The sequence below is a fragment of the Palaemon carinicauda genome, chromosome 8 (assembly GCF_036898095.1).
Source record: "Palaemon carinicauda isolate YSFRI2023 chromosome 8, ASM3689809v2, whole genome shotgun sequence".
NCBI lineage: Eukaryota > Metazoa > Arthropoda > Malacostraca > Decapoda > Palaemonidae > Palaemon > Palaemon carinicauda.
The window spans coordinates 3632156-3652576 of NC_090732.1; the positions used below are offsets into that span (position 1 = coordinate 3632156).

The 20421-nt window shown below is 35.6% G+C and overlaps 2 protein-coding genes across 2 annotated transcripts in view; both read right to left on the reverse strand.

Moving 5' to 3' along the window:
- The window catches only part of LOC137645606 (cobalamin trafficking protein CblD), a 79463-nt gene extending 74947 nt beyond the window's left edge, over positions 1–4516 (reverse strand). The window contains exon 1 of the mRNA XM_068378404.1: positions 4256–4516. The gene's annotated coding sequence lies outside the window, so the exon portion shown is untranslated. The remainder of the gene's footprint in view (positions 1–4255) is intronic.
- A 3379-nt stretch (positions 4517–7895) lies between these two features.
- Positions 7896–20421, reverse strand: part of rdgA (retinal degeneration A) — a 390177-nt gene continuing 377651 nt past the window's right edge. Inside the window, 7 exon segments of the mRNA XM_068377671.1 lie at positions 7896–10403; positions 11760–11851; positions 13045–13208; positions 16857–17014; positions 18473–18536; positions 19244–19285; positions 19685–19750. Coding sequence (XP_068233772.1) covers positions 11799–11851; positions 13045–13208; positions 16857–17014; positions 18473–18536; positions 19244–19285; positions 19685–19750 — 547 coding nt within the window. The 3' untranslated portion in view covers positions 7896–10403; positions 11760–11798.

The window sequence follows — 20421 nt, forward strand, 5'->3', positions numbered from 1 at the left end:
AACCACCTCAACACATTCATATCCACTCTAGCCGCTAACTCATTTCTTACACCCGTTCTCACCCTCACCACTTCGTTCCTAACCCTATCTACTCGAGATACACCAGCCATACTACTCAGACACTTCATCTCAAACACATTCAATTTCTGTCTCTCCATCACTTTCATTCCCCACAACTCCGATCCATATATCACAGTTGGTACAATCACTTTCTCATATAGAACTCTCTTTACATTCATGCCCAACCCTCTATTTTTTACTACTCCCTTAACTGCCCCCAACACTTTGCAACCTTCATTGACTCTCTGACGTACATCTGCTTCCACTCCACCATTTGCTGCAACAACAGACCCCAAGTACTTAAACTGATCCACCCCCTCAAGTAACTCTCCATTCAACATGACATTCAACCTTGCACCACCTTCCCTTCTCGTACATCTCATAACCTTACTCTTACCCACATTAACTCTCAACTTCCTTCTCTCACACACAACTTCCTGTCACTAGTCGGTCAAGCTTCTCTTCTGTGTCTGCTACCAGTACAGTATCATCCGCAAACAACGACTGATTTACCTCCCATTCATGATCATTCTCGCCTACCAGTTTTAATCCTCGTCCAAGCACTCGAGCATTCACCTCTCTCACCACTCCATCAACATACAAGTTAAACAACCACGGCGACATCACACATCCCTGTCTCAGCCCCACTCTCACCGGAAACCAATCGCTCACTTCATTTCCTATTCTAACACATGCTTTACTACCTTTGTAGAAACTTTTCACTGCTTGCAACAATCTTCCACCAACTCCATATAACCTCATCACATTCCACATTGCTTCCCTATCAACTCTATCATATGCTTTCTCCAGATCCATAAACGCAACATACACCTCCTTACCTTTTGCTAAATATTTCTCGCATATCTGCCTAACTGTAAAAATCTGATTCATACAACCCCTACCGCTTCTAAAACCACCCTGTACTTCCAAGATTGCATTCTCTATTTTATCCTTAATCCTATTAATCAGTACTCTACCATACATTTTTCCAACTACACTCAACAAACTAATACCTCTTGAATTACCACACTCATGCACATCTCCCTTACCCTTATATAGTGGTACAATACATGCACAGACCCAATCTACTGGTACCATTGACAACACAAAACACACATTAAACAATCTCACCAACCATTCAAGTACAGTCACACCCCCTTCCTTCAACATCTCAGCTTTCACACCATCCATACCAGATGCTTTTCCTACTCTCGTTTCATCTAGTGCTCTCCTCACTTCCTCTATTGTAATCTCTCTCTCATTCTCATCTCCCATCACTGGCACCTCAACACCTGGAACAGCAATTATATCTGCCTCCCTATTATCCTCAACATTCAGCAAACTTTCAAAATATTTCGCCCACCTTTTCCTTGCCTCCTCTCCTTTTAACAACCTTCCATTTCCATCTTTCACTGTCTCTTCAATTCTTGCGCCGGTCTTCCTTACTCTCTTCACTTCTTTCCAAAACTTCTTCTTATTCTCTTCATATGACTGACCCAGTCCCTGACCCCACCTCAGGTCAGCTGCCCTCTTTGCCTCACGTACCTTGCGCTTTACTTCCACCTTTTTCTCTCTATATTTTTCATACTTCTCTATACTATTACTCTGCAGCCATTCTTCAAAAGCCCTCTTTTTCTCTTCCACTTTTACCTTCACTCCTTCATTCCACCATTCACTGCCCTTCCTCATGCTGCCTCCAACAACCTTCTTGCCACATACATCACTTGCAATCCCAACAAAATTTTCTTTTGCTAACTTCCACTCCTCTAAATTACCAGTTTCTCTTACTCTCACCTCGTCATATGCCATTTTCAACCTTTCCTGATATTTACTTTTTACCCCCGGTTTTATTAGCTCTTCAACCCTCACTAGCTCCCTTTTACATCCACCTACTCTATTCCCCCACTCTTTTGCTACAACTAATTTTCCTTCCACCAAAAAATGATCAGACATACCGTTAGCCATACCCCTAAACACGTGCACGTCTTTCAATCTTCCAAACATTCTTTTAGTTATCAACACATAATCCATTAATGCCCTTTCTACTACTCTTCCATTTGCCACTCTTACCCATGTATACTTATTTTTATCTTTCTTTTTAAAAAAGCTAGCACTTATTACCATCTCTTGTTCAACACACATATCTACCAGTCTCTCACCACTCTCATTTTCACCTGGTACGCCATACTTCCCAATGACACCTTCTACCTCTCCAGCGCCCACTCTAGCATTTAAGTCACCCATGACAACTACATAATTCCTTCTACCCAGTCCTTCTACACACTTAGTTAATTCATTCCAGAACTCATTCCGCTCTTCTTCACTTTTCTCACTACCTGGCCCATACGCACTGACAAACGCCCAACATTCCCTACCCAACCTAACCCTTACCCACATTAACCTAGATGATATCTCCTTCCATTCCACTGCTTTACCTGTCATCCATTCACTCATCAATAAAGCCACACCCTCTCTCGCTCTTCCCCTTTCAATCCCAGACACTCTACCAGACATTTCACCAAACATCACTTCACCCTTTCCTTTCATCTTTGTCTCACACAAGGCCAATACATCCATCCTTCTACTTCTAAGCATACTTCCAATCTCACATCTTTTACTCTCTATCGTACTACATCCACGCACATTCAAACACCCCAAAACTAGAGTGCGGGGAGCAGTCACTCTCCCCCCAGCTCCATCTCTTTGTTGCTGTCTCACAGGATTTTTTATACAGGAGAGGGGGTTCCCAGCCCCCTCGTCCCGTCCCTTTTAGTCACCTCTTACGACACGCAGGGATAACGTTGGCGCTATTCTAATTGTTTTATGCCCCCGCGGCCACAGGGGGCATAAAACAATTAGAAAAAACTTCATGTATTAGGCTAAAGCAGAGTAAATCATTAATGATGAAACAGTATCAACTGGCTTGATAACACAAATCATATTTCGTAAATCATAAAAAATATCTTGATAATATCACATTTCTGACAAAAAAAAAAAAAAAATAAAAAACATTTCACTCAGAGAAAATCGATTTGACAAGTAATGAAAGTTTACGCATGTTCCAACTACCTACATACACCCCCAGTTAAAGTTTTAGTAAAATGTACTAAGTACCATAAACATTAAAATGACAAACTTTAAAAGCAATATCTACTTATGATATTGTTGGATGCCACTCCATTAATAAAAACATCCCCTTTGAAATCCAATCAGTTCTACGATATCCGGATGCCAATAAACTCCAGAATCAATAAATTTTAACCATTGTGTTGATTTCAATAAGAATATTAAAAGCTGAGTAATTTCAAATAAAATCCGCATATTGCAGACTGTTATACAGTCAACGCTATAAAGCAATTGATAGTATTACAAAAAACAAAACTTTTAAAACTTCCATTTCAACTAGAACAGACACTCTAGTAGGTATACCTTTGCAAACGCCACACCTATAAATATGCAATTGAAGTATGAACATTCTGACACTAGTTTCATGCAAATCGGATAAAAATTGACCACGATATAACAATAATACGTTTTTGAACCTTTCGGTACCTTAACCTCTGACCCAATCACTCTCAGAATCTAATCAAATTGTCCTTGTATCATGGCAAATCATCCCACAATATTTCCTGAGATTAGGTTAAATAGTTTTTGTGTTATGCGAACCACAAACAAATAAATACATCATCATCATAATCTCCTCCTACACGCCTATTGACGCAAAGGGTCTCGGTTAGAGGTCGTCAATTGTCTCAGTCTTGAGCTTTCGAATCAACACTTCACCACTCATCATCTACTTCACGTTTCATAGTCCTCAGCCATGAAGACCTGGGGCTTCCAACTCCTCTAGAGCCTTCCGGAGGAAAATTAAATGTTTAAATATTTAAATAAATACCTGGCAACGGTGACGAGGTAATATTTCTCCTATGTCAATTCTCTGCTCGCTTGAAATCATAAAAACGCTTTGAATTTGTTGCCAAAACTATTTTTATTGGTTACGAATCCCAATGTTCCTCCTCTTACGAAAACCTTTCTTCAATGATAATAAACACGTTAGTATTTTATACAGACCTAAGGCGTAGGCCTTTATTGTATTAGTTTACCTGGCCCTTACGGCAAAGCACGGGCTCTTTCACACTTGTAGCCCCTAGGGCGTAGGCCTAACACTCAAACTCCATGACCTGGACAACCTTACCTGACTTTAGTTATGATCTCCACCTTTCTTGTTATACATCTAAGCAGCCGTTTCTCGTCGGTCACAGCTGGTCCAACCTTGGAAGGAATACCAGACGTTGTTCATGCTCAAAATACGAACCAAATTTACTCTCGAATTTTGATAAGATTTGCAATTTGTGTCAGATCAACTTTCCATCTCCACACACTTCCAAATCAACGAGCTTTCTGGGTTTTACTTCAACAGCGCAAACACACACGTCTATACCCATCGAAAGCACTGTCGAAAATGACTCAGCAAGTGTAAGTATATGTATATATTTGTCCATTTCCTAAAATTAACGGTTGTTCCCATTCTAACAAGCGGTAAAATTTTCTACGCGAACGCACAAACACATACACATGATTTTCTTACACAAGCTTAAAATATTTTGATTGTATTACTTCTCTTGTAATGTATTCATTTATTATTATTATTATTATTATTATTATTATTATTATTATTATTACTATTAGCTAAACTACAACCCTGGTTGGAAAAGCAAGATGCCTTAAGCTCAAGGGCTCCAACAGGGAAAAATAGGTCAGTGAGGAAAGGAAATAAGGTAATAAATAAACGATATAAGAAGTAATGAAAATTAAAATAAACATTAACAACATTACAACATGTTTAATTTATAAACTATAAAAGGACTTATGCAAGCCTGTTCAACATAAGAACATTTGCTGCGAGTCTGAACTTTTGATGTTCTACTGATTCAACTACCCGATTAGGAAGACCATTCCACAACTTGGTCTCAGCTGGAATAAAACTTCTAGGGTACTGAGTAGTATTGTTTCCTTGTTTCCTTTCTGTACCGGACTATTTTTTTTCCTGTTGGAGCCCTTGGGCTTATAGCATCTTGCTTTTCCAACTAGGGTTGTAGCTTAGCAAGTAATAATAATAATAATAATAATAATAATAATAATAACAATAATAATTAGATATTAGACTGAGATCAATAGCGGGAGATTATTGGTGGGGTATAAATTACTTAACAATGACTTATTTTCGAGAGAGAGAGAGAGAGAGAGAGAGAGAGAGAGAGAGAGAGAGAGAGAGAGAGAGAGATGACCTTTAAACCAGCATAAATGAATAATTATCAAATGTACCTCATCTACCAGTTAAGCCTAAACGATTCTAAAATTAATTAGAACGATCTAATTTAATTGAACATCTTTTCATAGAAATTTAAGTGATTACACTTGTAGTTCATTTTATTTATCTTTCAGTTATGAATACATGTTATAAGCTTACTAACAACATCTCCTCACTGGTTTTTTTTTCTTTGTGTTGTTTCAATTGGTATATAAAAAAAAAATTAAATATAACCTACAGTACGTTTATTATGCATTGGTTTTATTTAGAATTTTAACAAATGTTATTATACAATGGTATATATAATTCTAGTTAATAAGGTACCTCAAGTAATAAATGCTATTGTTATCATCTTTAATTATTACCTACAACGTAGATACTTTATTTTATCCATGAGGCTCTACAAACAATAATGCATTCTGATATTCGCACCTGAAATTTCATTTAATATACTAAAAACTACTAAATTATCAACATTTTTGATTTCGGAATTTTGGCTACATACCCTCGTCTTGGGACCTGTGATGCCCTTCAGAGCTAAAGTGCAATTAGGGAAGAACATTTTCCTTACATTGATGTAAAATTTAAGAGGGTGGATAACTAGAAGGAAGATAGGAAGTAGGATTGAAGGTCAAGTAGGATATAAAGCTATTGTAGATAGGGGACAACTAGAAGGAAGATAGGAAGTAGGATTGAAGGTCAAGTAGGATATTAAGCTGTTGTAGATAGGGGCCGAAGGAACGCTGGAGAGATCCTAGGTGCGCTAACTGCTCTATCCTCTTACGGGAATAGAGAAGGAAAGAGTAGACAAGGGACTATTAACACATTTCTTAAATGGCTTGCTTTGGGTTTGATAATTAATCTGACTTTAATGATGTTTATCAACCCATTAAACACTCCAATTTCACAGAAGGTAGTAACCCAAAGGCGAGGTCGTACTATTCAGGACATTCAGGTTATGTCAAAAGGTCCTAAGACAAGGAGGTGGAGGTTGCTATGTCCAAAACCTCCAACCAGATTCGTTATAGACAGGAATCAGCATATTAGGTCACAGAGGTCTGCTAGGAATAAGTAAACAAATTAAAAAAGAAGTATAAGAACAATACCAACATTAGAATAAACCTTTCACATATAAATTATAAAAACTTCAAAAATAACAAGCGGAAGAGAAACAAGACAGTATAGTGTGCCCCAGTGTACCCTCAAGCAAGAGATCTCTAACCCAAGACAGTGAAAGACAATGGTACAGAGGCTATGGCACTACCCAAGACTAGAGAACAATGGTTTGATTTTGGAGTGTCCTTCTCCTAGAAGAGCTGCTTACCATAGCTAAAGCATCTCTTTACCAAGAATAAAGTAGCCACTGAGCATATTGTGGCATGTTGAGAGTTTTTGGGTGATCAATCTAAAGAAATGTTTTAAAGTTTTATTCTGGCATTTAACGAATATTGTTCTATTGTCTGATCTTCTGCCGCTGATTCTCATCTTTATTTTTGGACAAAACCTTGCAGTCCATTAAATTTCTTATCGCTGATGTAGATATTGCTCCATCGTTCCGTAGCTTCTGTGTATTTTATATAAGAGTTTTCATAATTCAGACCATCTTTTACATCCAGATCTATACTGCACCATCCTGTACATATTAGCAGATATACAGGTAATTCTAACAGTCTTGCCTTCTCCAGCATAAGACTCAATATTACACCGTATTCTATTAGTTTTATTCCAACTGTGAAATTATCTCCCTAATCTGGTAGTTGCGTCGAGGGAGCTGCACAAGATAGTATATGAATGAATTCAAAATCCTGAAAATAATTAACTTTGGTCTTAAAAATTATACTCCCAGTTTCGGCTCAAAACTTTTTATTTCCAATTATCAATACATTTTATATCTATTTCGTCAACTAATGCAGAGTTGTGGCACAGCCCCACTTAATAATAACATTCAATGGTTTAAAAGTGTTCTCTACGGTTTAGACTGTCAGTTTTAACTTAAAGTACTTTATATATTGTAGTGGTAATCTTAGTAAACCTACTTTGAAATCTTTGGATGCTAAGGAGATATATTTTCCTTGTCATTTATGAATGCAATGCTTGTTCTGGGTAATGAAGGATTTAGGACTTGAAATTAACATTGTTTTTACTTTTATTTTTCTTCGCCCATGAATGGCAGAGGCAAGGGGCAGTGACATTGCTCTAACAAGCAGGACAATGCCCTAGAGACTGACCATATATACATATGATCGGCACCCAAGGTACCTCTCCATCCAAACTAGGACCAGGGTGGGCCTGGCAATGATTGCTGATGACTCAGCAGGTGGACCTATAGGCTCCCCCAAAACCTACATCATTAGTTCACAAGGATGTTAAGGTTGCAGAAACTAAAGGAACTAACGACTTTGAGCGGGACTTGAACCCCAGTCTGGCGATCACCAGTCAGGGACGTTATCAATAGGGCACCACAACTGCATATTAAGAAATGTACAGTATTGCAAAAACTCAAAGGGTTTAATAAAACTCCCAGTAAGACTAAAAGTTTATTCAGTAATGACATGTCGGAAGAGAACTTCTCAGCACTTGGTAAGATCACAGATTTAGTAAGAAATTTAGATGAAACCTCAAACAAGTTTTTAGATTTATAATAAAATGAATTTGGTTTATAGGAATGTAACAGGCAGATTGAAGGAGAAAAGAAACTATTGCATAGAGAAAAATGAGCTAAATAAATTACATTAGAAACTACTGTACTTTAAGAGCTATGGGCCTCTATTTCTTTTTTTTTTTTCATTATTTCAATTTTCAATACTTTTCAGTAACACTGAATCCATTCTCATATCTCACATCCAGTCAAGTCTATGCTCATTCAGTTGGTATGAAGCAAAAGTAATTTTTTAAAATTTGACGAAAGATGAAATTGCGTTTAATTCTTGCCTGTACAAAAAAGTCTTTTCGTTTTCAAATTCTTATTACATAAATTTAGAATATTACATTTTAACTTTATGAATGAGATGAGCTCAATTATTTTAATATTTTATATACAAGCAAGATATGAAGCGATTTGACCCCAATGCACTATTCCCCTCATTTTCATTGGAGCGACTGCTGACAGATTACAGTTTGACTACAGACTAATTATCTATCCTTTTATTTCTACCTTAGTATCTGTTAACAATGGCTCTTAGTAGACTTTAACACTAGTGCATGAAGGTAAACAAATCTGTATGACTAAAATCTATTTTGTTGTTACTAAAAATATCCACTTGATTATTCATTGCTCATCATCTTTACAATCTCATGAATCTTTTTTTAATCGTGGAGATGGTTAACAAGGAGTCTAGGTTCAGAGCAGCAGACAAATCTTCCTAAAAACAAAAACGGACTAACAATGTCACTTAAGTTTAACTAATATTACAATTATAATCTTTGGTTAAAGATCCTTATACAAAATCATTTCATAGTCATTATTCAAGAATTGACCTTTGAAAAACAAAGTTTTCATGCTTTACTGTACTAATACAACAGTTAATACAATTACTTTTAATGTAGCACTGCATCTGCATATCCTTAAACATCATCCTGAAACTGCAAAGAAGTAAGCAATGACATACTAATAATAAATGTTTGGCAAACACAGCACTAGACTCATGCTTGGTACTTTGGGGGGAGACAGCGCATGAACGCCACCAAGCAATTCAGACTAATATTTCCATGCTAAACCAGACTTAAAACAATAAACATCTTATGTAGCAACTTCATCTTTTTTTCATTGACCACTAAAGTGTGGTTTAGCAAAATATAATCCATAACAATGAGAATATACCATATTACATATTCCTTTCTCAGAAACCCACTGACACCTTTCATTCTCTTATTGTCACTCCAGAACCGACATGTACTCTTACCTGATATAGGAGAGAAATAACCGTGTACAGGAAAGATCTTTAGAAGAACCAATATTGTGGATAAAACAAGAACTACAATTACTACTATACTGATATGTCCAACTGCACATACCTAGCTATGAATACTATTCAAGAAAAGTAACCATGGGAAAACAACAATATTAAAATACACTTACTTGATTGAATTTTAAATGGATATAACCTTAAAAAATATGTTTTTATATGTATATATATATTCATATATATATCATATGATTGAAGCACGATGGGACACTAAGCTTTTATAATGGGGAAATTACTGTATGCGGGATGTGGGCATTAAATACTTAAGATAAAGGGGTTCAAAAAACCTACACATGAACTTTTAAAGAACCCTTATTTTAAGGTACACAAACACACAAATATGTTATTTCCATTTATAAATAACTACTGGAATGACTTAGGTTAGCAACCAGCATCACGTCATTTCACCGTCCACAAACGTTCACAGTGGAAGACCAGCAGCAAAGCCGTCATTAGTTCAAATGCTTCCGGACCTTATACCACATAATACTTTTAGTAATATGTCTTATGCATTCACTTCACACTGATTGATAGTCTGGTTCCTTTTTTATTTAAGCTATGTTAAACATCTGTATATACTTTTTGAGGGTATCTATTAACAAGTTTCCAGTCTGCTTAAAAGCACTTGCAAGCGATATAATACTGCAATACGACTCTTCTTTGTTGTAGGTACAAAAGGCAAGGAAACAACAGTATGAGAACCAAACAATTATCACAAAACACAGACTTCGTTTTTAGTCTTGACACACAGAAAATTCCGTAAATTTTAGCAATTAGGAGAATATCTCATAAAACATAAAAGCTTTCCAAACTCGACCAACTTATGTACATACTGCTAATTTTGAAACGAACGTAAAGCAATAACCTAAAAATTAATTGTGTAAGGTATCAACTTTCCATTGATTTTATATTGTGATATAGGAGTTACAAAAAAAAAGAATTAATTGTGAAACCATAGCACTTCTATTAAGAACAGTTCTTTTTTTTTATTTTACACCTCTCAAAAAGCTTCAATCATACAGTTGTCTCCAATTCTTCATGCACCATGGTCTGAAACTGCTCCTGGCCTGAAAAGAGTAACGTAATCGTTAGTGTCACCAATGTGATTTTTTCCCCTTAACCTAGTAATGTTAATATCCTAATTTGTATTAAAGCAGGCACAAAAGCAGCACATTTAATGTACATTTGGCACTGAATGCAATTGACATCATTTAAACAAAGAATGCAATCATGGCATAAGCACTGAAAGCCCATTTCTCTTAATGAAAGCTTTTTGCCAGAAAATATAGACAAATTACCCAAAACTGACAAATTTCTAAGAAAAAAGTTCATGCAAGTATTGAATATTGGTAAAGACTTATCATAGAACTTTTAATCTTTAACATGAAATTCATGCATTTAAAGTTGAAGGAAGAAAGAGTTGGAACTTGAGTCAGGATTATAAAGAATTTAAATTTTCAGCTTAAATAAGTAATTCAAGGAAATTATTCTGGGACTTTAAGAGTACTTTATAGGCTCTACTGAAATATTTCTACTTTTGTATAGTGTTTCTGTGGAGTAACTGTAATACATCAAAGTCTATTAAGAAAGATTGGATAAGGTTTGATTCTAAAATGCTTGAAGGGAAAAAAAGGGCAACTTCAGCGTTGTTCATACGTACAGAACAGAGCCAGAGCAGAATCCTGGGCATAGAGCGTGCAAGAAACAGCGAGGTGATGTGTAATCCAATCTGTTGGCATTCTACCTACATCATACTGTATATGCTTTGGATAAGCTTTATATCAATACTAAATTCTTATGTTATTCATATCTTCAAAATGTAGCAATTATCTGCTCTATGTACAACATTCCTATCCAAAGCACTGTTTTGCATGAATATTATCTGCACCGTGACCAGATAATACTGGACCTTTTATGACAAGTTAATAACAATAATATTCATATACAATAATGGTAAGGTCAGCCCAGTGAAGAAGTCCTTACCTAAGGTCTCCGAGTTACCTGTCACGGCACTTATTTCCATCAGTATGTAGCCTTTAAACTAGGGTAGGCTACTTTGATAGAAGTTAAAATCTTCATCAATGGCAGGTATGAGAAATACTTTTTTGTCTGTTTTACTAATGCCACAAAACTATTGGTAACAAACAGGTTAATAAATCTTTTATATAAATTTTAATAACTGGTTGGGTGCATAAAAAGGTGGGCTACTCTTCTCTACAATATAATAATGATAATCATAATAATAATGATAATAATAATAATATACCTCTACACGTAATCAGTTAGCTTGTGAAACTAAACTGGCAAAGCAGTTGTGCAATTTGTGATTCATTGACATTATAGCTATACTGTAAAACTGCATGACTACAACTATCTCTCTGTATACAAGATACATGGAACCTGGAATACCAGGTACCACCCACCATTAATTAAGGAAGGTTTTGTTAATTTTTGTTGGCACTTTAGTCAACGTAATTCAGATTACTACTGTTGGGCTGACTGAATTTCTCTTGGCCTGAAAAAGCAATAAAATAATGGAGTCCACAGAAAAAGTATAATAAAAAATACCAAACAAGAAGTTAACAAGGAAGTCCACTTTCCTGTCAATTGATAAATTGGGAGAAGGAAGTGTAAGTATTATTGACTATCTTTGAAAAAATTATGAAGTCTGCAATATTAATAAAGGCAAACAAGTCTAATTAACTATTAAAAATGAGAAGTATTCTTCCCTTCCGTCATCACTTATATCCTATTATATAACACCCAAAAAATTACTAATTCAATCATTATACATCTAAAAAATTAGTAAAATCAAATATTGTTTGAGCCCCGTCAATGGAAGGCTTCACCCTGTTACTTTAAGAATACTATTTATTTCATATTCTTATGTTAGTTGCATTTATCAGAAGACTAAATGGCATTCCAATAGTGCTCAGGCAAGGTTATGAAACAAGCATGCACATCTGTCTTCATGGGGTATTAAATCAACCTAAATGACCAAGAACTCAGTATTTCATTCACACAAATTTCTCTACTTCAAGGTCTGATAAATGATCTCCATCAAGTAACATAAGACTTCAGGGGCACTTATGGAAGACAACACTTAATAGTTTGCCTAAAAACAATGTTTATAAACTTAGAAAGGCCTCTCGTCCTTCACAAAAATAGTCCATGGCTCGTGTGGTTAAAAATACTCCCACCACGAGGACGGTGCACGTAACTCAGACTGTCATTATAGAGTAATGCAAACACATCAATCAATAACCTCTCTACTTACTTACACCTTAAAACACACTCACTAAATATGTATAAAAGTATGTCATGTAGAATATTTAGTAAATGTTATTAAAATGCAAGAAATTCATCAAAATATGTAATAGCTATGCAGTGAGCATAATGGTTAACGTAGATGCATTTTCTAACAATGACCGTAAGTGCAACATGAGCTTTATCTCTATGGCTACTGGCCTGTTTGGCCTTGTTAAAAAATTAAAAGCTCACAAAACTGTGTGAAGGTTTAAAGAACTACCTCACACTGTGCAATAAAATAATGCATGTGCTATATTAGCCTTTCTACTCGAAGTCTCTTTGCTAGTGCGTGGTGACGTGCACCCCTGAGTGAGTGGGAATAGGAGGCATGGCAGGGAAGGGATGACCGATCCTCTCCCTCAGGCATGGATGCTCCAAGGCCCATTAACTGGCACTTACTCTCGAGATAAGCTGCCAACTCTTGGTCGTCAGCACGTTGAGCCAAGGCCCTTGGAGTGTTGCCTTGCAGGTCCCTAATGGTGAGAGAAGCGCCCGCTGCTACCAACATACAGCATACTGTACGCCGCCGATTATGTGCAGCCTGGTGTAGTGCTGTCTGTCCTCTGCAAAAAACAAAAAAATGTACCTTTGAAATAAACTTTTAAATATGAAGGGGTTTCAGGATTTAAAACTCAAGAAATTCCTTACCTGTGAAATCCAAGAAAATTTTGAGCATAACCTTGTACTGTACAAACAAACTCACACAACCTAATTATTCAATTACTGATTTTATACAGTGCTTAAAAAGAGTACTTCAGAGGATTTAAAAAAAATTATCAGTATTTAGGTTGATTAATAGCAATGTGATAATATTGTACTGCAATCTAATCATGAGGCATATTAAAACCTTCTATATATCACAAAATATTCAACAATAGAAGGATGTACGTACAAATACTATGATAAAATATAAATAAATGATTCAATGTTTAATGAAAGAATATTCCACATCAAAATCTACTTTTCAGTATTACTGCTTATCATTGCAATTAGTTGACCCTTCATATAATCTGATTATACACTGATTAATCTACTTTCCATCAGATAGGTTGTAGCTTTAAAAAATACAATTTTACTTATTTTTTCTTATTTTTTGATGTGGAAGACACATCAGGTGGGACTTATTGATTGATGCTGCCAGGTAAGAACAACAATATGGGCAGTTTCTTAAATTCTAAATATATATTTCTGGACTATTAAAAGGAAGATAACAGCAATCATCTATACAATCTAGCATTAACATCCTATTATGTCATAAGAATCAGTGTAAAACAGCAGGTGGGTAAAAATATCTGAGTTACCAATTTAAGGTTGGCTATTTAAAAAAAAAAAAAAGAGAACTCCTCTACCTAATAATAGCGGGTGTCTATTTGAGTGTCACATCCTGTTATCAAAGAGGGAAAACATAATTAGCACTTTTCTAGTTTTTTTTAGGATATTTTCTTTATACAGTTTCAAATGATTTCTAACTCTTGTAATCCTTTATCTCGTTTAGTTATTACAGGTGAAGGATACTGGCAAAGACCTATGCATAAAAAAGGGATTTTGACGAAGGAAAAATCTATTTCTGGGGAGAGACCTGTGACAGCCGGCGAAAAAGTCCTTCTTTGTACTTTTTCTGATATAAATCTTCCAAATATACCAGAGAAAATTAAAAGCATGGAATGCAGAGGTTACAACCCTCGCGCGAGCACCTTGTTGGTGTCGTATATCTAAAAAGGGCGTTTGTAAAACACTATTCACAGGCTGTCTTCCATTTAGATAATCCCTTCATCAAAGGGGGAGGGCCGTGACAGGCCCTAGAGAATACAGTTGGGTTACCCTACCGACACCTACCACTCGCGCTCACCAGGTCATCCTTCTGTTTTGGACTTGCCAGCAAAGTTGATAAGTGTTTTGCCCAGTGTTTTTCGAAGTGATTGTCGTTAATTCAACATGACTGACGTTGATACTTCACCCTTACCAATGTTAAGTACCATAGGTTGTTTTGGCAGCTTTTGACAGTACCGGGCATTTGTTCTGTTTCCAATATGGTGGTTTTTAGTTTTGGAAGCGATTGTCCTGCCGAGTTATCGGCAGCCATTTTGGGTTATGTTCGCTTCGGTAAATATTCTAGTTAATTTTGCCCATCTGGTACTCTGTCATCTAAGTTATATCACTTACGTTTTATGGCCTTTTAGTGTTATCATTAATTTTTACTATGGTATTTATTTGCTTGCAAGTCCAATTTGGACCTACGAAGAATAGCGATTTAAAGAATAGCGAATTAAAGTTTAGCGATTTAGTCTGTTAGTTTGTACTCGCCTCAGAGGCTTCGATTTAGACTATATCCTTGTTTTCAAAGCACCTTTCATACTAATTAATTTTGGGTACTGCAATGGAAATATTTCTAACTGTCAGCTTTATTGCAACAAGACCGAGGTGATAAAAAGAAAGCTGGACCATGCAAAACAGTTTCATGGCATGAATAGGTGTTCTATATGAAAATTGTTCGACAATTTTATTTGCCTTTTCTGAATTTGGAATGGGAACCAAGACTGCAGAGGATATTATAGTGCTTTTGAATATCGCAAACATAATTAATGAATGAACAGGTTGGATGTTCTCTTGTGGACAAAATATGTAGATAACTTGCAGCTTCTATGAAATAATAAAAAGAGTACAGTCTAAACGAATAAAATATGAGGAACTAATTTTAGATCAGGATGACCTGCAAAGGATTATTAGACCTTAAAAGTTACCCCAAAACAAAATCAGCAAATTATGTCAAATTCTTCCCGAAGCATACTCCATGCTAGAACCTTTCTAGTTTGCCACAAGGACCAATCTGAATTCAAGGACTTTCTCTCCATTGTTTCAACTATCCATTCCAATAAATGAACTTGTTCTGAGAATGCTACCAAATCAAGTAACTGTTCATTTCTATATACATTTTACCTATGAGGATGTTAACGCTAAATGAGAATGAGCCAAGACTTGTTTCTCATCAACTGACTTCAAGATTCTGTCCATTTTTCGAGTCAGAATATGTGAAAACTGAGGTTGAAACTTGGTGTGAAGTGAATTCAGGATGTGATCGCACATTGAAGAGTAAACTTTTTGAGGTCTTACTTGTTTCATCCTTTCCAGATACTTTCTATAAATCTCATTCAATAAAAGAATGAAAATAAATGTACCCTTCCCAATCATATGAATTTTCTGATTCTGAAAGGTAACACCCAAAATAATGCCTCCCCGAAGGCACTAAATTGCCCTCAGTGGGGACCCTCGAGTAAGGCCATTCCCTTATTCTTGGTCTAAATCATTATCTGACCCAAACTCAACTTTGTCAGGATTATTATTTTTTATAATAATAGTAATAACAAAGTTAGAGGATCATCATTAGCTGCAAATTATGGTAACTTGGGTAATTCCTTTCTTATCAGGAAAATTGCCAGCTTCCCAAAAAAGAAACAATATGCCCAAGTTCTTTTAAAATAGCCGAAACACAAGCTTGATAAAGATCTGAGATAGTTGGATGAGAATCAGCTGATGATGCACTTGCACCCACATTTGCTTCTTTTAACATGCTACTACTCCAAGTACGAATATTTGGATTCCCAAAAGCAGGTTTATTGATTTGATGCATGCCCTTCCCCTTAAGGCAATCCTCGCCTATTCCTGTCTGAAACAGAGAACTTGAGATTTGTTATAAAATTTGCCCAAAATCTTAGGAGAATTTATATGACACATTTGAAGAAATGGCTTCAGATGCAAAGATTTGAGACACCATGGCTGGGGATGGAAGTGCATGAGAAGCCATGGCATTTTCATAAAAGAAGACGATAAGGTCTGCCCATATGTTTAATATAATGTCCTGGATCCATACCACTATGCTCAAGCCATGTTGTCAAGACCTTAGGAAATGTATATAGTCTGATATGAAACAGGAATAGATTACGATAAGATGATGATCAAGTTAGATATCCATGCTTGGAGACCCAGCAATTGAATAGCTATCCTACGAATCAAACCTTTGGTCTAAGACAAAGGAGTAGGAGAGGGAGAAATCGAGCCTTGTAGTACAAAACTTTTCATTCACATTATCAGATTTAGGATCCATATAATCTTCATGCAATACAATAAGGGGGGAAAAATTATATATACAGTATAAGTTAAGAACTTCCAACTACCTTAAGCATTTGGTTTGCAAAACAATCCGATGAACTTACTTTTCTGTGTCTACCATATCCAAGATAGAAGGTGGAGCAGAGGCAATGAGATATCGCACTATGTCCTTGTGGCCATGGCGCGCACCAAAGTGAAGAGCTGTTTGTCCATGGGCGTCGATTGACAGGAGCGAGTATCCTTGTGCATGGAGGTCTTTTAGCTAGTACAAAGAGAAAAAAATGTATTTGAATAATGTTTTAGATTCAACCTACTTTCATCTATTACTTAGAACTAACAAAAAACAGAAAATACATGATTACATTCATTTTTATGTATGCCAAATCTGTCATGTACATCACCACTTGTGCATAAACTATACATTTAGCTTTTGAATAGTCTTTTGGACTGTCAAAGGCAACATTTTAACTTGTCTGAAAGCCAATGGAAAACTTTTGTCATTAGTGAAAGTACCATAAATTTGGAAAATCAACAAATCAACCATTTATCCTGGATATTGTTTTTAAATTTTATCTAACAAAATCTGTTATGGAAAAAAACATTCATTGTTCTTGGTTTATACACAGCGATCTCTCACATAGAAGCTATATGCACAATGTCACTATAAATTGTAGAAGAGTAACATCAGACTACAATGGTATAAGATGCAAAAGCATATCAGTTGGGAAACAATAATGATCCCTGGCAACATTAAAAATCTGATAAACTTTCCAAAGTGAAACCACAAATGTGTTATTTTTCCAGCTTAAAGAATACTGTAATTGAAGGTTTGGTGACAAAAATGAAAGTTGATCATAGAAGAATTTTCAAGATTCCAAGATTTGTTTGTTGTTTGAAGATATGATATCTGACCCCCTTTAATTTCACAGCCACTATTTGCAGTGGCTATGGACTAACTCTGCAGTCTTTCTCTTACTTTTTAATTTCAAAACGCCTATCTACGTTTTTCTATAATAGCCAGGAAGTAAGTGAAATGATAAAAAAGCATACTTGCTTTTTTTCAACCAATCAGCAATATCAATGAATCCATGTTAACCTTTCCAACCAATGGCCATTTGAACAACCACCACAAATCTAGGAGGCTTTGCCAACTGAAGTTCCTTTCCCAAAAAATATAAATGTAATTTTTAAGCTATTTCCTGCTAAAAAAAGAGGAGTCCAATCATCAACTCAATACTCCTCAGAATGTGTATATTTCATCGTCTATCAATATAAATACATGTCTATATATGTTATGGTATAGTATCGCCAAATGAGGGTACACTCAGGCACACTATTCTATTATTTCTCTTGCTCTTGTTTTTTTAAAAGTATCTATAGTTTATATATGAAAGATGTATTTAATGTTGTTACTGTTCTTAAAATATTTTAATTGTTCATTACTTCTCTGGTAGTTTATTTAATTCCTTATTTCTTTTCCCCAATCAGCTATTTTTCCTTGTAGCCTGCTTTTCAAACTAGGGTTGTAGCTTAGCTAGCAATAATAACAATAATAATAAAGGGTTTAATGCTGGGCTGGCTAGCATCAATATCTCGAATTTGTGGTAATAGCAATCATGTATCACATAGTAGTGATGTGTCTTCATGGCATATACCTCCCACCATCTCTTAATATAACCTAAAATATTTATACAAAAAAGAAAAATTAATATCTACTCACCAACTTAAGGTCACCTTGCTTTGCTGCCTTTATGATTCCATCCGAGTTCTTCTCTAGCAAGTGGCTGAGGAAGAAAATAGCACATGAGTAAGATGATATCTACAATTTGATTAATCATTATTAACTTTCACATGTCTTTTAACACATGCAGAATGTCTTGGCTGCATTGCGTCAAAATACATTGCGTTAAAATAGATTTATTCCAGTACACTTGCCAATTCCTAAGACATCTCCACCTTCGGAAAGTGCTAGCACACGTCAGAGCTACTTGATTATGTACTAATATGTAAAATGAATTATCAAATTCTAACACTAGGCTACATTACTTAAACCAGCTAAATCACTTACTCCCAATACAAATTCTGCTGAGGATAAGGGAAACCGCAACATTATTAAACTAGTTTTTTTCTACTTTAATATGGCATGAAATATTGTTCTAAGAATAGTAGTCTAAACAGAAAGTAATCAATTTCCCTTCTAAAGCCTCTCTTGTAACTACATTTAGCTACAACCAAAGATTTCTCCATGATAAACATGACTTACACGAGTACATGGAACTACGGTACAGTAAATGGAAATACGTAAACTGCCTAAATACAGTTTACCTAAATACACACGATGTTTTTCAGGAATTGGTTACATTTAAAAATTACACACACAGTATATGCTTCTGAGATTGTACATGTTATTACTGCTGTCACTACATGAAATAACATTTTTTTTTTTACTTTTACTATGACATGTACAGTACAGCAGAAACACAGAATATACCTGGAAGGGTAGAATTCAGGACCAAAGGCACGATCATGCAGGCTGTAAAATCAAAAATCACATCAGATAAAATTTCAATTTATGAAAAGAAGAATGAATGGAAATTAGTAAAAAAATGCAGAGGATAAAAGTCACGGTAATATGATTCTCTCGAGCCTACACTGTATAGGTATTGTATACAGTAACTGCCTTCAGTACTGCATAGGGATGAGGGATGCTGAATTGTTGTGAAGCACTACACGTTATTTTGTTAGCCAAACATTTGGCCAGCTAACGTGTTCATGGTGCAGCATTGGAGTAAATGCAGTGGGCATATCCAAAAAGGCATACAGCTTAATGTATGCTTAGCATATGGCAAAATCTGAAGCATCTTTTCTAGATGTCACCCTAGATGACACAATGAAGCAGACAGATAGCCTCTTTTGGATATGGTCATTGTACCTGGGAGAACAGGACCGAGAGGATGAGGCACCATGCATACTGGAAGAAGATAGACTATCATGCATGCTGATTGATGAATTCGGTTGTGATCACAAGTTGTCCACAAGATGCGAGGGGAGAGAAATGGGAATTATAAGGTATATATCTACAGGAACTGGTCGTTTTCACTTTATCTCATGTGATACTTGAAGACAGAAAACACCAGGATTGTATTCAAAATAAAAAAACTGCTTTATACACTAAGTGACATTTGAAGTTTTCTTCTAATCAACCCTCTGCTCAGGGAATGCTGTGAATGAATTCATGAAAAAAAACATTAAATTGCAGAGTGCATGCATATTCTCAGAAGTTTTTAACATCATACAATATGTACCTGTTTTTGGAGATGGAATCACATCTGAGACTATTCCTTTTAACAAGAACAAGATAATCGTGCAAGAAACTATTCTACGCAAAGTTGTGAGATTGAGAATTACAATTTTCTGTACATAAATACATACATACAACACTAAAGTGAGATAATCAGTTGTAAAAAGGCACATTACTGTTGAACAACAACCAAAGAGGAGTGTATTACAAATGACAATTTTTTGGGGAAAGGTTATACAGTATATATCTTGAAAGAACATCAGCTAGGTTAAGGAGAACAGAATATAATCAAAACAAGACAAAGCAAAAACAATACAAATCAAAATAACAAATGAGTGTCATTCATTGCTCTCCCTATAAACAAAATC